This window comes from Rutidosis leptorrhynchoides, chromosome 4 (assembly GCF_046630445.1).
Source record: "Rutidosis leptorrhynchoides isolate AG116_Rl617_1_P2 chromosome 4, CSIRO_AGI_Rlap_v1, whole genome shotgun sequence".
Lineage (NCBI taxonomy): Eukaryota > Viridiplantae > Streptophyta > Magnoliopsida > Asterales > Asteraceae > Rutidosis > Rutidosis leptorrhynchoides.
In genome coordinates this window covers 545,989,865-546,011,233 of record NC_092336.1, presented here as the reverse complement: position 1 = coordinate 546,011,233, position 21,369 = coordinate 545,989,865, and the positions used below count along the sequence as shown (strand labels likewise).

The 21,369-nt window shown below is 29.2% G+C and overlaps 1 protein-coding gene across 1 annotated transcript; it reads right to left on the bottom strand.

Annotated features, from left to right (window-relative positions):
- Positions 1–15,384: 15,384 nt before the first annotated feature.
- LOC139842666 (uncharacterized) lies at positions 15,385–19,616 on the bottom strand. Its single transcript, XM_071832784.1, has 6 exons — positions 19,531–19,616; positions 16,874–17,280; positions 16,690–16,759; positions 16,183–16,319; positions 15,892–16,037; positions 15,385–15,810 (listed from the first exon to the last, which is right to left on the bottom strand). The coding sequence occupies exons 1-6, from the start codon at positions 19,614–19,616 to the stop codon at positions 15,385–15,387; spliced, it is 1,272 nt and encodes a 423-aa protein (XP_071688885.1).
- Between the last annotated feature and the right edge of the window lie 1,753 nt (positions 19,617–21,369).

The following is a 21,369-nucleotide window of genomic DNA, read 5'->3' as shown; positions in this document are numbered from 1 at the left end:
CAAGACTATTATTAAGTCAATTATAGTTGGATGTATTATGAAATGGTATACTTGTCGTCAACTTACGACGAAAAGAAAGTTTGTCTTTAAAAAAAACGAATGCAATATTTGTAAAATGTATCATATAGAGGTCAAACACCTCGCGATGAAATCAACTATTATGAATCGTTTATAATCGATGTGGACTTCGTCCGGATGGATTAGGACGGGGCGTTTCAGTTGGTATCAGAGCGGTGGTCTTAGTGAACCGGGTCTGCATTAGTGTGTCTAACTGATAAGTCGTTAGGATGCATTAGTGAGTCTGGACTTCGACCGTGTCTGCATGTCAAAAGTTTTGCTTATCATTTTTGTCGGAAATCATTTGCTTATCATCCTTAGTAAATTACCTGCTTATTATTCTTAGTCTAGACACATCTTATTGCATTGACTGCATGAATAGTGTATAGATAAAAAAATTCATATCTTAGCGTATTTGTTATTGTTATCTTTGTCTGATAGCTTCTGTAGATTCCTCCGTAACTTATGAGATTTTAGTATTATATATGCATATGTAAATTATGTATTGCAGGATACTAATCTACATCCTATAATCTATTTCTTATCGAAAATCGTTCATCTGATCGTACGAGATGAATCCTATAACCAGTTCGAGTCCCTCAGATTCCGATAGCTATTCCGATAGTTATTCTGACAGCTATTCCGACATAGATGTTCACCTAAGCCCTGAAAACAGCGTCATCGGCATGAATCAACCAATCAGCCATTATCAATTCATCTGATGGGTTCGTAGTCGACTTAATTAATGAAAACGAGCAGAAGGCAATCCCTTCCATCAACCGAATTCACCTCACAATGAACCTGAAGTGTTTACCGGAGAACCTGTTCAAGACACCATTTTCAGTCTCATTTCCAGGGTAACTCGACAAGATTATATTCTATCCACAATTCTGAACCTTATTCATCTGCTCGTTCCGACCGACAATCATCCTGGAGTAATAAGTCAACGAACGACGCGCTCGAATAATTAATTCGGAGAATATGGTGCAAAATGTACCAGCTTCAGCAACATCACCGGCACCAACAGTACCATCAATAACAGCACCAGTACCATCAACAATCCATGCTTCAATATCATCATCTTACTTTGAGTACGATCTTCGTTCTACGTATCGTTCTACCTCATTTATCTTCGTTCGACATGGCGAATATGTAATCTCTAAAGTTTTAGAGATTATTTATTCTAGTCCCAACCGAAAAGCAAATGAGTTTAATATCATATTAACCCATTAAATCCATGAATACATCTGAAGAAAATATATATGTATATATGTTTTCATAAAGATTGTAATTAAAAATTCTCTTGTACAAACTGTTAATGGTGAAAATATTTTAACGGGTAGGTAATATTCGAGGAATATTTAAATTTCACATTAATAAGTTACATTGTACGTTCTTCGAATCTATTTCAACAGTCATATACTATCCTACTCACATCCACCGATATACAAATCCGTTCACCACAGAATAACCATATTCATCCAATTTCATATTTGGATTTTGATTTTTCATAATCCAACAAGTGGCATAATGAAGAAAACATTGGACAAAATAAAATTTGTTAGAAACAAACAAATTAACTATGAGAAATTTTGTTAAGAATCCACGCTAACTGTTTCTAGCTAACTGTTCCTAGCTAACTGATTACATTTTATTTATCGCAATTTAATTATTGCAATTTTATTTATCGTCATTTAATTTCTGTTATTTACTTTACGCACTTTATTTATCGTCATTTAAATTCTGTTATTTATTTTATGCACTTTAAATGTCGGGACACGTATACAAGGTTTTGACATATCATATCGACCCATCTATATATATTATTTGGAATAACCATAGACACTCTATATGCAGTAATGTAGGAGTTAGCTATACAGGGTTTAGGTTGATTCTACAATAATATATATAGTTTGAGTTGTGATCGAGTCTGAGACGAATACGGGTCACGATACATATTAATTAATTCGAATATTATATATTAAATTATATATGAATTGTTGAATTGCTAACTGTAGACTATCAATCGAGGACTACCAACATTGGACAATTAAAATGAATTAAAATATTGATTATAACATATGAAACTAAACAAATCTTCAAGTTGCCACTTGATTTCATCTTAAACCTCCTTTGTATCTTGACGATTACAATCTGCGTTCAAACCTTTTATGATTCTTGAAAACATCTCAATCGAGAGGATGAATCAATCGCATTTCATCTACGGAAGAAAAGATTGATGCGTATAGTTATGCACCTGAAAACTCTCGGAAACTGAGTAAACGTTTAACGCGTAGCTGTGCTAATTCCTTTAGCGTTATTATTACCGAAAATAACTTTTCAATCTCTTTCCAAATTAGCCAGTTTTATCACAGCTCCAGCAAGTCAACTTCGACTTTTTGTTCGAAACAACCTTATTATAACCTCGATATATACGTTGCCCTTTCGTCACCGTTACCGGAGGACCTCTTATATTCCACTATATTATCAGCAGATGTACCAGCAACTTCGGCTTAGTCTTTCTGAAAAATATCTGTATTATTCATAAAACTTCATCATATACTCATCCGCATCTTGTAACGAGAATTGCCATACCAGTTATCGAGAATCAGCAATCAGTATTTTGAAATCTCGCAGCATGGCTACATCAACAGTTATATACATATAACATCTATCTCCTAGACTTACATACTTCGAATGTGAAGTTTCTGAAAACACCCCAAACTGCGAACTAGTTCTTCGAATTTTGGAAAAATGCTGATGAAGCAGCAAAAACTGTAAATGACCTTAATAGTCAAAAGTTTGATAATAAAGAATGGAAGGATGGGAACGCTCAATATAAAATTTAGTACTGAAAAACAGATTGAGCTAACCCTGAAGGAGACTGAGGACAAATACAAGGACCAAACTCTATATTCAAAGAATCTAGGTAATTCTGGATCCAATGAAATCTTCAGCAAATATCTTGTTCTGAAGTCATGTTAAATCTTGTGGAAAAATCTTTCTTCATCAACCATCGAACTTAGAAATTCCAAAATATCATCATCAATATCTTCGATATTTCTGAGGATATTTTCATAAATATTCTCGTCCAAAATTATATACCTCTTCGTGCTTCCTGTGTATCATTATATAGGAAACATTCAATAGAAAATTTAGTACCGAAAAGCAGATTATGCGAAACTATGAAGAAAGCCGTGGACAAATCACAAAGAATAAGTTTAACTTCAAAGAATCCAAATGATTCAATGTCTGCTAAAGTCTTTAGAGAATATCTTGCTCCTTACTCTAAACCCTTACAGACAATAGTTTCTATCATCCTCTGAGCTTAGATATTCTGAGATATTATCGTATCTTTCATTTTAAATATCCTCCATATTTCTAGAGATATTTTTATAACTATTCTTATCCGAAATCATTAATCTCTTCGTGCTATCAGTATTACATCATATAGAAACTGTTAGTTTCTATATTCTGTAAACTTTTGAGCTTAAAATATGAAAGTTATTGAAATAATGATGAGAACTGATGCATGAGTAAATATAATATAATAACACTTGATCAATGTGATTATATTACAGTAAGTCATGCTGAGTTTCTAATGGGACGTGATGATTCACAGATTATAACGTCATCATGTGCCATGTTACATAGCTCTTTCATTCTGCTTAACTTCTGAACATATCAAGAAAAAATATTCTTGATAGTTCTATTCTCAGTGATTCTGATAATTTGACAAATCAAATCGTGCTAATACATTCTTTCTTATTTAGAAGATGATGTTTATTTGAAATTCCATACTTATGAATTCTGGACCGTTACTCGCTTTACTAGAGGTCGGGAGGATAATCAAAAGGCAAAGAGCTCCAAAATATAAGAGAAAATATAAAGCCCAATAACAACCCGGAAGTTACAAACCGTGAATATTAATACGAATAGCAATATAAAGACACGGTATAATTAGGAATAGTATCACCCCAAGGCAATAGTAGAAGTAAACAGATTCTTCTGGTGGAAGATTAAAAAGAAGGATAACATATATGAAAGTCAGGAATATATCCAGAATTAAAACTGGATGAAGCATATTGACTGATGATTTGAAAGTATGAATTAAAATATAGAAAATGGGAGTGGTGAGAAGTAATGGAGCGGAAGAATTCATTTATAGTGGAAATACCGGACCGAGCAATCGAGGCAGATCATCGCATTTAATTAAAGAGATCTTAATTTCCTTATTCGTCAAAGAATTAGATCTTATAGATTTCCAATGATTTTCTTTAAACCCCTTGAATTCCGGAATTCAACCAAGACAACGTCAAAAGTTAAGACGAAACTTCATTTTCTCGATTCACTCTTTTGCGATAGCTCCATTCGTATCCTTAGAATAATCGAATTATTTTATCATTATTATTCAATGATGATAAACCTCTAATTATCAACTCATATTAGTCATGAAAACATTTTTATTGATAACCATGACCACCTCACTCAAATTTCGGGACGAAATTTCTTTAACGGGTAGGTACTGTGATGACCCGGGAATTTCTGACTAAATTTAAACTTAATCTTTATATGTTTTCAACATGATAAGCAAAAGTCTGTATTGTTGAAGTCTCAAAAACTTTTGAACTATTTCATATATGCAATTACCCTTTGACTGTTCCCGACGATTCACGAACAATTTGTTTGTAAATAAATATAAAAGTATATATATATATATATATATATATATATATATATATATATATATATATAAATATATGAATATAAAGGTAAGTGTACATAATAATTTGAATTAATATAATTTAATCAAAAAGAATTAGAAATGTAAAATAATGAATAAAATAAGTAAGTTATTATTAACATGAATTTATACAAATAGATATATCTTATCATTATAAAACTATATAAATATATATAAAAGATATCTATTAATAACTAAAATATTTTAGTATTTATAAAATTTATACACAATAAATATGCAATATATAATATTATATAATATATATTAGGATGTGAATAATAAACTGTAATATTAAAATATTAAATTAATAGTTAATACATTATTATTATCATTACTAGTATTATTATAAATTTAATTGATATTATGATTATTATTAGCAATATTATTATCATATCTATATTTATAAGTATTAAAATTATTGTTATCAATAGTACTAATAAATATCATTAATATTACTATTGTTATAATTATTACCATTATCATTAATAATATTAATATTAATATTAATATTATTGTGTTACTATTATTTATATTTAGTATTGCTATTATATTTACATTTATTAAATTAGATTAATTATAATCTATATCTATCTATATATAATTATATAACAATAATGGATTTACAATTATGAATATAAATATAAATACTGATTACTGATTTATATAAATTATAAATTAATTACATATACATATGCTGGATACAAGTATTTAAATAAATAAATGCATATACGGATTTTAAATATATATATATATATATATATATATATATATATATATACATAAATACGTTTAATTATATAAACAAATACAAAAAAATTACGTTTTCTGTTTCAAATCCTTTTCAACCTTTTGAGAATTTGTTTTCTGTCTCCCCATAATACCAATCAGTGTTAGATGAATCCAAATTTGATAGCAATCCAATTCGTCCTTTTTTTTTATGTACGATTGATTATTGTAGTCAAAAAAATTCAATTTGACTAAATATGAATCGAATCCAGTAGTTATTAGATAGAGGACGACACACATTGTCATTCACAACTCACAGAAATCAATAATTTTTTTTTCAAATAAAAAAAAAGATGAACACATGTATCTCTGTACGAGCTCCTTTTTGTCTATAATTCGATTTCGAATGAAATTTTAAAATCCTTAAATGTGGGCTTGTTAGGAATCAGGTACTTAATCTTTCTGCAAAATATTGTGCTTCAATTCTTTCAAACGACTTCGAATTTAAGAGTTAAAGTTTGGGTTTTAAAAAGTCAAAATTTTGTTCATCATAAAAATTTGTAATTGTGTTAATGTTTCTGTTAAAATTGACAATTTAGAAAGTTTTTAAAGACGATTTAAAACACATTTTGTGATGAAAGCATAATCTAAAAACGTTCACATCGATCAATCAATTTTTTTTTCTTTTATATGTATGCGTCGAACAGCAGAGAATTTTTTTTTATTTTTTTTATTTTCGAATCTCTTGTTTAAATCACAAACACAACTATATATATATATATATATATATATATATATATATATATATATATATATATATATATATATATATATATATATATATATATATATATATTAATGGATGTTTAAGTGACTTAAATAAAACAAATTTCATTATTTTGATTTTTAAACTTCCTGGTCGTTGGTTTAGATTGAAGAAGAAGAAGATGGAAAAAAAAGAAAACAGAAGTGGGGTTAAGTAAATTAGGATTGATATAATTCATGAAATACGTAACTGGCAGAATGGTTAGGGGTTATGTTGTGGAACGTGAGGTCTCAGGTTCGATTCTGGGCTGGAGCAATTTTTTTTAAAAGCTCCTTTTATATGAGGTAGTCCTCTTTATTATTATTATTATTATTATTATTATTATTATTATTATTATTATTATTATTATTATTATTATTATTATTGTTATTGTTATTGTTATTGTTATTGTTATTGTTATTGTTATTATAATTGTTATTATTATCATTATTATTATTATTATGTATTATTATTATTATTAAGTAATATTAGTAACAAGATTCTTAGTTAAATTAATATTATTATCATTATTGTTATATTTACAACTATGATTGTTATCATTAGGTATATTATACGATTATGAACTAAATTTGGATGTTATGAAAAACCTTATGATCTTGAATGAGATAGTGTTTAGATAAACATAAGGTTTAATTTGATTAAGAGATAAATAATAAAACTATGGTAGTACAGATTACAAACAAAGTATCTATATATATATATATATATATATATATATATATATATATATATATATATATATATATATATATATACGTATAGATATAAAACTGTTAAGTTCTTAAGATATTAATAACTATTATTATTGGTAATATAATTATTATTATTACAACTAATATAATTATTATTAACATACATACCATTTTTTAACAATGTCGTTACCATTTTTAGTATATTCAATATCAATAAAGTTATGATTATTAGAAAATCATTATTATCAAAATTAGCATTTTTATTATAGATAAATATTTAGTATCTAATATATCTTTAATACATATATTATAAATATATTAATAGTTTGTATAATATATATCACACCTATTAACATTATATATATATATATATATATATATATATATATATATATATATATATATATATATATATATATATATATGTATATATATTAAAACTAATGATTTGTTTTAATATAATACTAACCACATATATATATATATATAAATATACTAATATAATTAAAAATATAGGTATTAAACATTTTGAATATATATATATATATATATATATATATATATATATATATATATAACATAAATGTATTTAAATATATAATTTAAGATATAATATGAGTATTTATCTATAATGGAATTTAGTATAAATTTTATATAACTAAAAATATATATAAATAATACATATTAGTAAAAGAAATCATATGATTCCATTAAAGGCATTAATAAATATACAAATGATATAGGTTCGTGAATCTGAGGCCAACCCTACACTTGATAAATGATGTCATATGTATTTTTACTACAAAATACATAAGGTGAGTTTTATTTGCCTTTTTTCCCCTTTATATTTCTGGGCTGAGAATGCATGCGCAACTTTTATAAATGTTTTACGAAATAGACACAAGTAATCGAAACTACATTATATGGATGAATGATCGAAATCGAATATGTCCCTATTTAGTCTGGTAATGTAGAATTGGGGAACAGACACCCTAATTGACGCGAACTCTAAAGATAGATCTATCGGGCCCAACAAGCCCCATCCAAAGTATCAGATGCTTTAGTACTTCGAAATTTATATCATGTCCGAAGGAGGATCCCGGAATGATGGGGATATTCTTATATACATATTGTGAATGTCGGTTACCAGGTGTTCAATCCATATGAATGATATTTTGTCTCTATGCATGGGACGTTTATTTATGAGAACTGAAAATGAAAATCTTGTGGTCTATTAAAATGATGGAAATGAATGATTATGATAAACTAATGAACTCACCAACCTTTTGATTGACACTTTAAAGCATGTTTATTCTCAGGTACGAAAGAAATCTTTCGTTGTGCATGTGCTCATTTTAGAGATATTACTTGGAGTCATTCATGACATATTTCAAAAGACGTTGCATTCGAGTCGTTGAGTTCATCAAGACTATTATTAAGTCAATTATAGTTGGATGTATTATGAAATGGTATACTTGTCGTCAACTTACGACGAAAAGAAAGTTTGTCTTAAAAAAAAAACGAATGCAATATTTGTAAAATGTATCATATAGAGGTCAAACACCTCGCGATGAAATCAACTATTATGAATCGTTTATAATCGATGTGGACTTCGTCCAAATGGATTAGGATGGGGCGTTTCATATACTCGGAGCCTTGCATGAATTTCAATGGATAGAATATTATTTTGTTTCCACCGTTTAAATCTTACGATCCATAAATTTTACAAAGTGCATTTTATTATTAATGCGGAGGTTATCTAAAGAATTTAACAAGGGTGTCATTGATTAGGTTTTCTCAGAAAGAGATGATGACGCTATACACATGAAATGTGTTATGAATAATAGTGAGCTTATTTAAACCTTGAGTGTTTATGCCACAATATTAGGGTAGACAAAATAGAGAGGAGTTCATGAAAATCATAATCATGAAATTTGATAGAGATCATCATTCTTTACAACAAGAATGATGAATATGAGTTGAAAAATAGAGTTTTATCAACGTTGGGTAATATGGATGAAATGATTCGATTACAGGAAGAGTATAAACGAAGCTATCGTAAAAGATCGAAATGAGGAAATTAAATGTTCGCCTTAACTTTTGACATAGCTAAAGTTGCTTTCCGGAATTCAAGGGATTTAAAGAAATCTTCGAAATCTTTATAAGATTTGATTCTACGGTAATTAAGGAATTTGGGATTTTCTTTGATTAAATGCGGTGAATTGCCTCGATTGCTGTGTCTGGAATTTCGCTATAAATTAGCTTCTTCTGTTTCATTATTTTCACCACTTCTATACTTTCTTCCTCAATTCATACTTCTAAAAGATTTGTTAATATGTTCAATCCCGTATTGATACTTGTTATTATATTGACCATATATGCAGTCATTCTTCTTTTTCATTTACCACCAGAGAAATCTGTTTACTTCTACTATGCTCTTGGTTTTATAGTATTTTTAGTTCTCCCATGTCTTTATTTTGCTATACGCATTGATATACACAGTTTGTAATTTCGGTGTCATTATCGGGCTTTATATTTTCCCTTATATGTCGAAGCTTCATGCTTTTGTAAAGCAAGTAATGGTCCAGAATTCGTAGGTATGAAGTTTCAAATGAACCTAACGTTCTAAGCAGAAAGGAACGTAATATCACGATTTGATTTGTTAAATTACCAGGATTACTGAGGATAGAACTATCAAGAATATATGTTCTTGATATGTTCAGAGGTTAAGTAGAATGTAAGAGTCGTGTAACATGGCAAATGATGATTATAAAGTCTATGAATCATCATCTTCCATTAAAAATTTAGCATGACTTACTGTAATATAATCACGTTGGCCTGACGTCATTATATTATACTAACTCATGCTTTAATTCCCAACACTACTTTAAAATATTTATAATTTAAACTTGAATTTTACAGAATATGGAAACTAAAACAGTTTCCTTTATTATGTAACAAAGATATCGCAAAGAGATAATTTATTGCGGACAAGAATAGTTATGAAGATATCTTCAGAAATATAGAGGATATTTATAACGAAAGATACGATGATTTTATAATTGAGGAAAATTCTTCTGTAGAAATTTAGAATGCGTAAAGAGATCTTCAGTGATTTCCTTTAGAAATCGAATCATATAGATTCTTTATGTATAGGTTTAATCTTCGTGATTTGTCAACAGCCTCCTTCATGGGTACCAAGTTTTCTTTTGAGCTTCTCCATCGTACCATTCTTTATTATCAAGCTTTTGGTCATTAAGACCCTCTACAGCATTTGCTGCTTCATCAGCATTATTAAAGTTTAACGAATCTGAATCATTGGTTATATATCTGAGGTGTTTTCAAGAATTTGGAGTTGAAGTGTTTAAGCGTAAAATGTTGTAAATCTCAAAAGTAATGAATATGTTTTCGGTGGTTTGATGTGATAAGAATGCGAATGAATATAATTTACGAATGTAGTGATCTTAGGAAGATAACTCCTGCTAAAGCTTTGGATGTCCAATTGAATTTGAATGAAAATGGTTGTTCTTCGGTGAACAGATACATATATCTGTGGATGTGAGTAGGATAGTTAATGTCTGCTGAATCATAATTGAAAATTGTACGGTGTAACATATTAATGTGAATTCTAAATATTTCTTGGGTATTACCTACCCGTTAAAATATTTTTAACATCAACAGTTTGTACAAAAGAATTTGAATATATGCCCACATATGTATTTTCTTCGGATGTAAATCATGGATTTAATGAGTTAATATCATATTAGTCTCATCTGATTTGAGGTTGGAACAAGAATAAATAATCTCCAAAAACTTTTAGAAACTACATATTCTCTGCAGAGTATTTCTTCAATGTAGTTATGAATCAATACTTCATCGTTTGTTGTTACTGGTATTCTTTGGTATCTATGGTGCGTATGATGTTGATGCTCGTGACACAGATTGTGATGTTGATGCTCGTGACACAGATTGTGATGTTGAGGCTTGTGATGCGGATGTTGTTGTTGATGAAGCTGATGTGCTGATGCTGATACTGGTGGTGCTGTTGGTGCTGGTTATGCTGCTGATGCTCTTAAATTTTGCACCATATTCTCTAGAGCCACTACTCGAGCGCGAAGCTCGTTGACTTTTTCTATTATTCCGGGATGATTGGCGGTCTGGACGAGTGGATGAATAAGATCTAGAATTCTAGATATTATATATTTGTGACGGGATATCCTGGAAATGAGTGTGAAAATGGTGTTCCGGATTGGTTCGTCGGTAAATGCTTCAGGTTCTTCACCAATAGGACAATTTGATTGGTGAAAGGGATCTCCTTCTTCTCGCCTCCATTGATTAAGTCGACTACGAACCCATCCCCAATTCATCCAGAAAAGATGATAACTGATTGGTTCGTTCATTTCGGTTACGCTGCCATTGGAGCTCGAGGAATCAAGTGAGAAATCCATATTATGTGGTTAGAATAAGGTTTGATATGAAATGGGTGTTGGATACTGAATGATGTATTCGTCTCCTTGAATACGTATATATAGTAAAGAGATTTCCGTAATTTATGGAGGAAATTTAGGAAAAGTGTTAGACAAAGTCTATTGGGATAGATATGATAAGATATGATTTATCTATACTCCACTTATGCAATAATTGCAGTATTACGTGTTGAGATAAAAATGATAAGTATGTAATCAGATAATATTTCAATTAAAGACTTTCGATTCGTAATGGAATATTTAGGTTTAGGGGCTTGGGCTATAGGATCCATTAAATCGGTAATCCAAACCCTTCCATTCTAGAGTTTCGTAGACGTCACTCGTAAAGAAAATTTAATGATCAAAAATAACGAGAAGGCAAATATTTTGAAAGTAATGAATATGAATAGTAGAGATTTCAAGAATCATGGATAACATTTCATGTAATACATATGTAATACACAAAACCATGATAGATAACAAAAGAATGTCGAGAATTTCAGAAATCATGGTGTTGCATTTAAATGTGGTGGCGGAATTGGATAGTACTTAGGAGAGTGAGCAGAGTTCTTAGATTGGCTTGGCATTCTAAGAAAGATTAAAGAATTTAATAAGCATAGTTTCTAAGGTATAGTGTAGCATTTATCAATTAAAGGCAACAATTAAAGGCACTATGGTCACGGAAAGTTGTAGTCCTACATTGCTAAGGTACCTAATTGTATAAGGCACACATAAAATGCAATCCTGGTTCTCTACAACAAACTGCTCTGATACCAATCAGTCACACCCCCAAATAGGGCCTGGGGTATTTGTGACTAATTATATCAAATCACAGTTGTATAAACGAGAATGACTCTATATGATACGTTTTATTGAGTTTTGCAGTGGAAGATAAATAGATTACATTGTATTTAAAGCATTAAATGTTTTTAAATGAATTGGTAAGTAATGCAATGAGACTCCAAGCACGACAAGAAATCATCATCAAAGTAGCAGATATACAGCGGAAGCAATATTTAAGTACCTGAGAATAAACATACTTTAAAAAGTCAACACGAGATTGAGTGAGTTCATAGGTTTGTCATAAATAATGATTTCAGTAATAGATCACAAGATTTAATAAAAGACGATATATCATGTATATCAAAAGCATGTCATGAGCGTATATTATCAAAACTAAACGATTTTACCCCGAGACAATACATATGTAATTTTTGAGATCATTATTATACCACCAATTGACCTGAGGTCAACAGTGCGGGACGTTACTCCCAATAGCGCTATTTATAATAATTCCGTTTGCCTCTTCATTATCTAGCAATTAATGATATTACAAAGCAGGGTTTTGCATGTTTCATATGAACACAATAACATGTTACATATCAACACAATAAAAGTACTCATGTTGGTCGCATAATAGTTTGCACTTGTGTCTATCATTTATAAAAATAGTACATGTATTCTCAGCCCAAAAATATAGATAAAAAGGGAGCTATGAAAACTCACGATACGATATGATAGTTTGTAGTAATTATGCGTTTGACGGCACTGAACAAATGCAGAGTTGACCTCGGATTCACGAACCTATATCAAGTATATATATTAATACATATACTCGTAATTGAATAAGTTTATATATGTTATTTCATTTGTTATATATTTCTGTATATATACTTTTATATATATTCTATATATAAATATTTATTTGATAAAAAAATATTAATAATGTTAATGAATAAAGAGTTGTATTATTTTGTATTAACAATAATAATACTAGTAGTAAAAATGATAATAATAATAATAATACTTAGAAATGATAATTTTTATTTAAAACGATAGTTTTAATAAAAATGTTAATTTTTATAATAATGATACTACTAATAATATTCTTAATGATAATATTAGATACATCGATAGATTTGAAAATAATGATACTTTTATTAATAACGATAATAATAATGATATAATAATAATGCTTATAATAATAATAATAATAATAATAATAATAATAATAATAATAATAATAATAATAATAATAATAATAATAATGATAATGATAACAGTAGTTTTTAAATAATATGAAAGGTTTAATAATAATGATAATGAAAATAATAATGATAATAATTCATCATAACTTAAATATATTTATTTTCAGAAATTGAAATAAGAACTTAATATTAATTTAAAAAGGTAACTTATTAATGTTAATATATTAGAAAAATATTTTAGTTTTAGTAATAAGAATCATAAAATAATAATGTTAGTATTAAGATTAATAACTTTAATAATAATTGTAGTGGTGATAAAGTTAATGACAATGATAATATTAATTATAACAATAATAATAACAATAATACTAGTAATAATAATAATAATAATAATAATAATAATAATAATAATAATAATAATAATAATAATAATTAAATTAGGCTACCTTAAAGAAATGGCTTTCAAAAAAATAATGTCCTAGCCCGGGCTCGAACCCGAGACCTCTCGTTTAACACACGTACACCCAAACCATTACTCTGCTTGTATTTATCTGAATTAATTACTATTTTAAACACTTTTAACTCGTCTAACTGTCCTTTTCTTCCTAAAACAAATCGATTGAACACAATCATCATCATAACCACGAATTAACTATTAGACTTAGGTCTTTCAATTAAAACAGAATTAATCAGCTAAGGTTTATTTGAATTAACAGGAAAAAAATCGAACAGCAGGAATAGCAACTTACGATGATGGTGAAGAACTCAAACATTGAATTCAAATTTGAGAATGTTTTGGCTTATGATTACAACATGAATTATGTGTTAAATCCATCATAGAATCTTCCTAAACCTTCAATTGAGCTTGAAACACAAAAATACGTTCGAAATTCGCCAAGAACATGACAGTTGACTTTTTTTAAGTTTAGTCTTTGACTCAAAAATTAGAATTCGATATAAAGAGTTGGAATGTGAAATTTTGCAGATAGTTTTACTACGGGATTCCTATCACAACTGCATTAATGGATTTTGAAAAGGATTGCGAATTTGTGTTTTTGGAAAAATAAAAGAAACAGAGGTATCGAGCTAAATAAATAAATATTTCTGTTTTTCTCTCATTTTCTGTTTTTGATTTCCATTTTCAGCAACTTCATCAATATAAAAACGATAAGGATGATGTTAATAGTACGTGTAACGCAGGAAACCTAATTGTTTGCTTAATGGCAGTGGAAGATCAAGATAAACAAAATAAGAGGCAGATTAAATAAAAAAAATGGAAACCAGATGTGTATCATGATAAAAAAAATAAAAAAATAGATAGTGTTATGACCTAATTAGGTATCTATCTGTTTCATAATTTACTTAATATTAATAATAATACTAATAATAATAATTATATTAATAATAATAATAATACTTTTAATATTATAAATAATGAGAATAATATGATAATTAATAATAATAAATAATAATAAATAATAATAAGTATAATAATAATAATAATAATAATAATAATAATAATAATAGTAATAATAATAATATAAATTATGTTAATATTATTAATAATCAAATTAATCATAATAATAACAAATGATAAATGATAATAATAATAATTTTGATAATAATAATATTAATAATAATAATAATGATAATAATAATGATATTTCATTATTTTTAATACTAATGTTAAGCATTAATACTAATACTAATAATATTAATAATATATTAGTAATTATATTAATGATAATGATAATTATTAATAATAATAATTATAATACTTGATAATAATAATGATTGTATATGATGTATATATACACACATATATATTTACATATCTTTTTATAATCGATTATTCATGAATCGTCGAAAACACTCGAAGTTTAGTTTAAATTAAATCGGAAATTTTTCGGGTTATCACAACACCTCTAGAAAAATCATCAACAATAGTTAAGAAATATTTGTAACCATCTCTGCTTTGTATTTTAAATGGACCCCAAAGATCCAAGTGAATTAAATCACCTAACTCTTGTGATTTATGATCACTAAGAGGAAAGGGTTCCCTGACTTGTTTTGCCTTATGGCAGATGTCACAGGGACAGTTTTCTTGAATGTCTTTAAGATTCAATTTTTGTTTTAAAACTTTCAAGACTTGTACTGAAGGATGTCCAAGTCTTGCATGCCACAACTGTGCAGACACTAAATGAACACACACATTGCAAGATAAACCTACCACATTTAAATCATGATCATCAAACAAGTATAATCCACCACTTTGACTACCAGTCCCTACAGTTGTCATTGCCTTCAAGTCCTGAATAAAACATTTGTTTTCATCAAAACTTATTGTTAATTTACTATCCTTAGACAATTTAAAAACTGATATAAGACTAACACAGTATTCTGGGATAACTAAAACATCATATAGGATTACATTGTTTGAAATTTTTAAGTTCCCAATCTTTACAACTTTAGCTTGTGTTCCATTTAGATGTCCCACAGTTAATTTTAACTTAGATATATCAACAATATCACTCATACCTTTTTCACTAACAGTCATATGATGATTAGCACCCAGAATCAATTATCCAACCTTGATTTTGATTTTTAGATTTATCATTAATGTGACTGTTAAAAAATCTTTTAAAGTTTGAGTTAAAAAGGATATTACAGTTTACAAAATTACCTGCCATATTTGCATTTGCATCCACAGGTGTTGCATTCTCATTTATCAAACTAAGAAGCTTCATCAACTGGTCATTTGTTAACACTGCATGTGCAGAACTAGAAGCAGAACTAGAAGACTCATCTTTATGAGTAGTACTGTTATTAGATTAAGATCTATTTCCAAAATTCATGTTATTCTGATTTTCATTTACTCTTCTCTTAAAAGATGGTGGATAACCAATTATTTCAAAACATCTTTCAATTGTATGACCAAGCTTATTGCACTTTTTACATTTTAAGGTCTGGTTTTGATTTCTATTATTATTATTACTTAAAAAATTCCCAGAATTATTCCCAGCCTTATTAAATGTATTATTTGCCTGAGTTACAAAAGCATTAGCTTGAGTTTTAACAATTTTATCTGCAGAAATTCCCTTATGGGACTCTTCTCTTGAAATGATAGCATAAGCTTCTTTAACATCTAATACAGTGTCTTAACAAGATATTACTTTTAACAGTTGTATACTCATCATTTAAACCCATTAAGAATTGCATTAACTGCATCATCTTTACATGATCTTTGTGAGATGTGACTGCTGCACATGTGCAAGCAGTTGCATTACATGTACACACAGGTGAGGACACCATAGCATCATATTATTTCCATAGTGTATTAAGCTTATGATAATATTCAGAAAGTGTACTATCACCTTGTTTAAGTGTATTAATTTGATGATGTAAGTTGTATATTATTGAAGTATCAATCTTGTCATAAGTTTCTTTTAATTCTTTCCACACATCAGATGCATTAGTAGAGAAGATCTGTCCAGAATACAAATCTTCTATAACAGACCCAAGGATCCAGGATAGGACAACAGAGTTGCACCTATCCAATTGGGATGCAAGAATTTCATCTGTTTGACTTCTTACAATAGTACCATTTATAAATCCAATTTTATTCTTTGTGGATAAGGCTAATAACATTGACCTACTCCAGATATTATAATTTTTAGTTCCTTTTAGCTTTACAGCTGTAATAGGTGTTCCAGTTGTATCATTTGTATGAAGATAGAGTGGATCACTAAAGTCTAATTTGCTAATTTGTGTAGCAGAAGTACTATCACCCACATTTCACACAAAAACAAACAAACAAATATGAGCAGAACAAGAAGAAACAACAAATACAATCAAATGACTAATTAATCTATCATGTGCTTGATCAGGTTTTCAAAGTCTCAAGGGACTTGGATCAAGAGTTGGGCATAGTGATTAATCAATCAGATAATTGTATGTCAAATAACCAGATAATTCACAAAAAACAATTAATTAAAAGGATAAGAAAGCCAGATAATATGAATAATCACGAGACTCCCCTTTGAAGATCAAAAGACTCTGAAGAATAGATGAATATTCAGCGGAAGACTTTAATTGTTAGGTAGAAACCCTAACCCTAATTTTGAAGAAATTAGGGTTTCGAGCACTATCACCACCCACAACCCACAGATCTTTAATCGAACCTATACAAATGCTTTTAATCTTCAAGAAGCCCCAAACAACACTTATGAACACCAGAAACACAGAAGCCTTTAAACAACTCCGATCGATCAACAATCAAGAGCGCACCCGCTCTGATACCATGTTAAATTTGTAGAAACAATCACCAAATCATATCAAGAACTTTATCACATCAACAGATTACAACAATTTACAATTTCAGATTCGTGAAACTAACACAATCAACTACACAAACACATCTAATGTTTATGCAGGAACAATAACACAGATATCAATCATAAGATGTGAATTGATTATCTAAAATTAATCAGAGAGAAAAAAATCAAATTATGAATCTGGAGAGAAAACCCTAATTTGATGAAAGTGAAATTGAATGAGAAAACTGATTGATGCACTTAACCCTTAAAGTAATAGGGTATTTATAGCTTGAAATATCTTGAGAGCATTTTATGTTGGGCTTCACTAAACGGGCTTTTAATTGACCAGCCTTCTTTTCCTTGCAAATGAGCCCAATAAGAAATGGACTTGGACTATGCAGCAACTTGGACTTTAGAAGAATAAATTATATACTCATGCAGATCATAAATAAATTAAAAAACTCCATTCTTGAGTAATCAGCAATCTACACTACAATTCCATAATGAGCAATCCAAAACAAGTTATGATGCTTCAATGCTAACTTCCATTAAGAGCAATATAACACCTGCAAATAGATTCTAGAAAACACCACAAGTAAGAGTACTTTTAAATAAATTTGTGTTTCAAAATAAGTTTGTTTTTAATAACTTCAATACGCCACTGGGATGAGTCAACCTGAATATGGTTCCATATCAGTTTAAGCAAGATAGTTGTTAGTCATCGAACTAAATAACAAAAGTTAAACACAACGATAACCAAATATACAAAAAACTTCAACTTACCTTTCCACTCAAAGGAACAACTATATATAACTAAAAAATCATTTGCATTTCAGGGCCAGTCCCGGAAATTTAGGGGCCTAGAACGAAGTGAAAAAAAGGCCCTTAGGCCCTAACCAATGGCAATTCAAGGATTAAAACTCATGGGGTCCAATTTTTTTCAGTACTAATTATATTTGAATGCTATTTTAGTGGTAGTTTACCTTCAATTAACTACAAATTCGAATAATATATTGGGTCCGATGTAACAACCCGACTTTTTCGACCTGCTTTTGTGCTTTGTGCTTTCACAAAACTGCGTATTTGTGCGTACTGAGCTAGCTTATGCTCTGGGATCTTTAATCATGATTAATTACTCTCATTAATATCTTACTACATGCTATTAAGTGTGTAATCACTTAACTTGATCTCCGAATACTTTTACGACCGTTGGTGTCACTTATCGTTTTAAACGAGATACGCACTTGGTACGCGTTAAACTTTTATCGTAATTGGAATATTATGACTGCGCAAACTTGATTGTTATTTATTATAACAATTACTTGGCTTAAAGGCTTATTTAATTGAGCTTAGTGTTTACTAAGGCTTACTAGTTACCTTAATGGACTTGTCACCGTATTTGACTTTCCATGTCCCGACTTGTCTTTGTGACACACGCTTTTCACGAATAACACTTCGGATATTATTTACATTCATGATTAATTATTATTAATCATTTTTAATTAACTAATGTTACTAGTTAATTACTTGGGCTTTATTTATTTAATTGTTACTTACTTACATGGACTTGGAAGCCCACCCTACTTTCTTAATGGACTAATTAGCCCATTATTATGCAAGTATTTCATTAAGACAAATTAGATTAATTAAGATTTAGTTGGAGACTAGTTACATGTATACTTACACCACTTTTCAATACCATTTAACTTTAATACCATTTTGAGCTCTCACCATTCTCCCACATTTGAAAGTTAGCTTTTGAACTTTCCTCTTTGATCCATCCAAAACCGACGGCATCCATGGTCACAAAGGGAGTTCAAATCTTTTTTTTTTGTGATACTTATTTACTAGCATTCCTCACTCCACACACACACACACACTTCATTTTACACTCCACTTTTTCTCTCATTTTTCTCTCAAATTTTTGTAAGTAATAAGCTTTATGTTCTTTCTTTTCTTCCATTAAAACCGAATTCAATCATCATCATTACTTGTTCTTTGTTGGTTGTTTACTTACTTGTTGTTTGTTGTTGTTAAAGATCAAGTTCTCTAACTTGTATCTTCATGTAATCTTGGTTACTCCCATCTTTTGTTTGTGAAGAACCAAGAACAAGAATCTAAACTTGCTAGTTTATGGTTCTATTCTTAAATGTTTTAAAGATTTAAAGTTTATAAGCTTACTTGTGTTCATGTTTTGTAGACTTAAAACCTAAGATCCAAACTTTGATTTGAATCTTCCTAAGTATGAAACAAATATGAACATAATACTTGTACTTTAGTTTAATTCTTTCTTTTGTAAGTACTTTAAAATTGTGATGTTGTTAATTTGGTCAAGTATTACTAGTTAATCTTGATCTCATATTTCTTGAAACTAAAAGTTAACTTTGCAAGTTCAAGAACATAGAAGTATGACTTTCTAGTTATAACTTCATACACTTGTGTTGGATCTAAGTTTCTATAGCTTATGGTCTTCTAACTTTGTTGTAAATAAATGCTTATAAGCTTACATTCATTTTTCAAGTTGAAAATCTAAGTTTCATAACTTATGGTTTCATTAAAGTGAAGATCCAAGTTCTATAACTTAGGATCTAACTTAAGAACACTAGATCTAGACTTTCTAGTCTAGGATCTTTAAGATCTAGCTAAGATCTAAGTTCTACAACTTAAGCTCTTGTTTATTTGGTTTACTTTCAAGTTTGTAGCTTAATATTACTAGTAGAACTCATGTATGTGTCGGATCTAAGATCTTGATGTAACTTTGGTTCATCAAACTACATACAACTCTTAAGTGAGTTGTGCTATATATCTTAGACTTATACTAGTGTTATGATGGTCAAAACTTGGTTAAGATGATGTAAACCCATCAACGAGTTGTACACTTGAAGCTATACACATCAAGGATGAGAACCGTGATGAGCATCAAGCACCAAGAACCCACCGGAACACCTTTACTTACTGTTTCTGGAACTGATCAGACTACCTGGTCTACTGGAAAGATGATTTTCAGTTAGTTCGGTTCGATTAGATGATTTTCTGTTTAGACCTCGTCTTAATCCGAATTACGGTTTAGGATTTATGGCCATCCGAAAGTCACTACACCCTTTTAACGTGGTGCTGAAATTTATGACCTACTCGCACTTAAACCGTCGCCACGGTCAAATGAAGATGAGTTTGGTTCTGGAAATTGTCAACCTCTAGGGGACTCATATACGGAGCCATGGCCACTGGTCTCACCCCATTTCAGTTTGTATAGAGGTCGTGGCGACTGAACGAAGTCAGCCCTTGTTTCAAACCCTAGTCTTGACTTAAAACTTACTTTACACTTTTTATTTAATGATGAATGATGATGGTACTTAAGACCTAATTTACATAATTTTAAACCTTTGGGAACGATTTACTGACTTAGTAACTTTTGACTTAGGTTGAGGACCTTTCGGACCAACCACTTGCTTACTATTCCCGCGTATCGACTTTTACTACTTTCCACTGTGAGTTATAGCATACCTTTTTACTTTAACTATTTTTGGAACTGAGAATACATGCGGATTTTACGT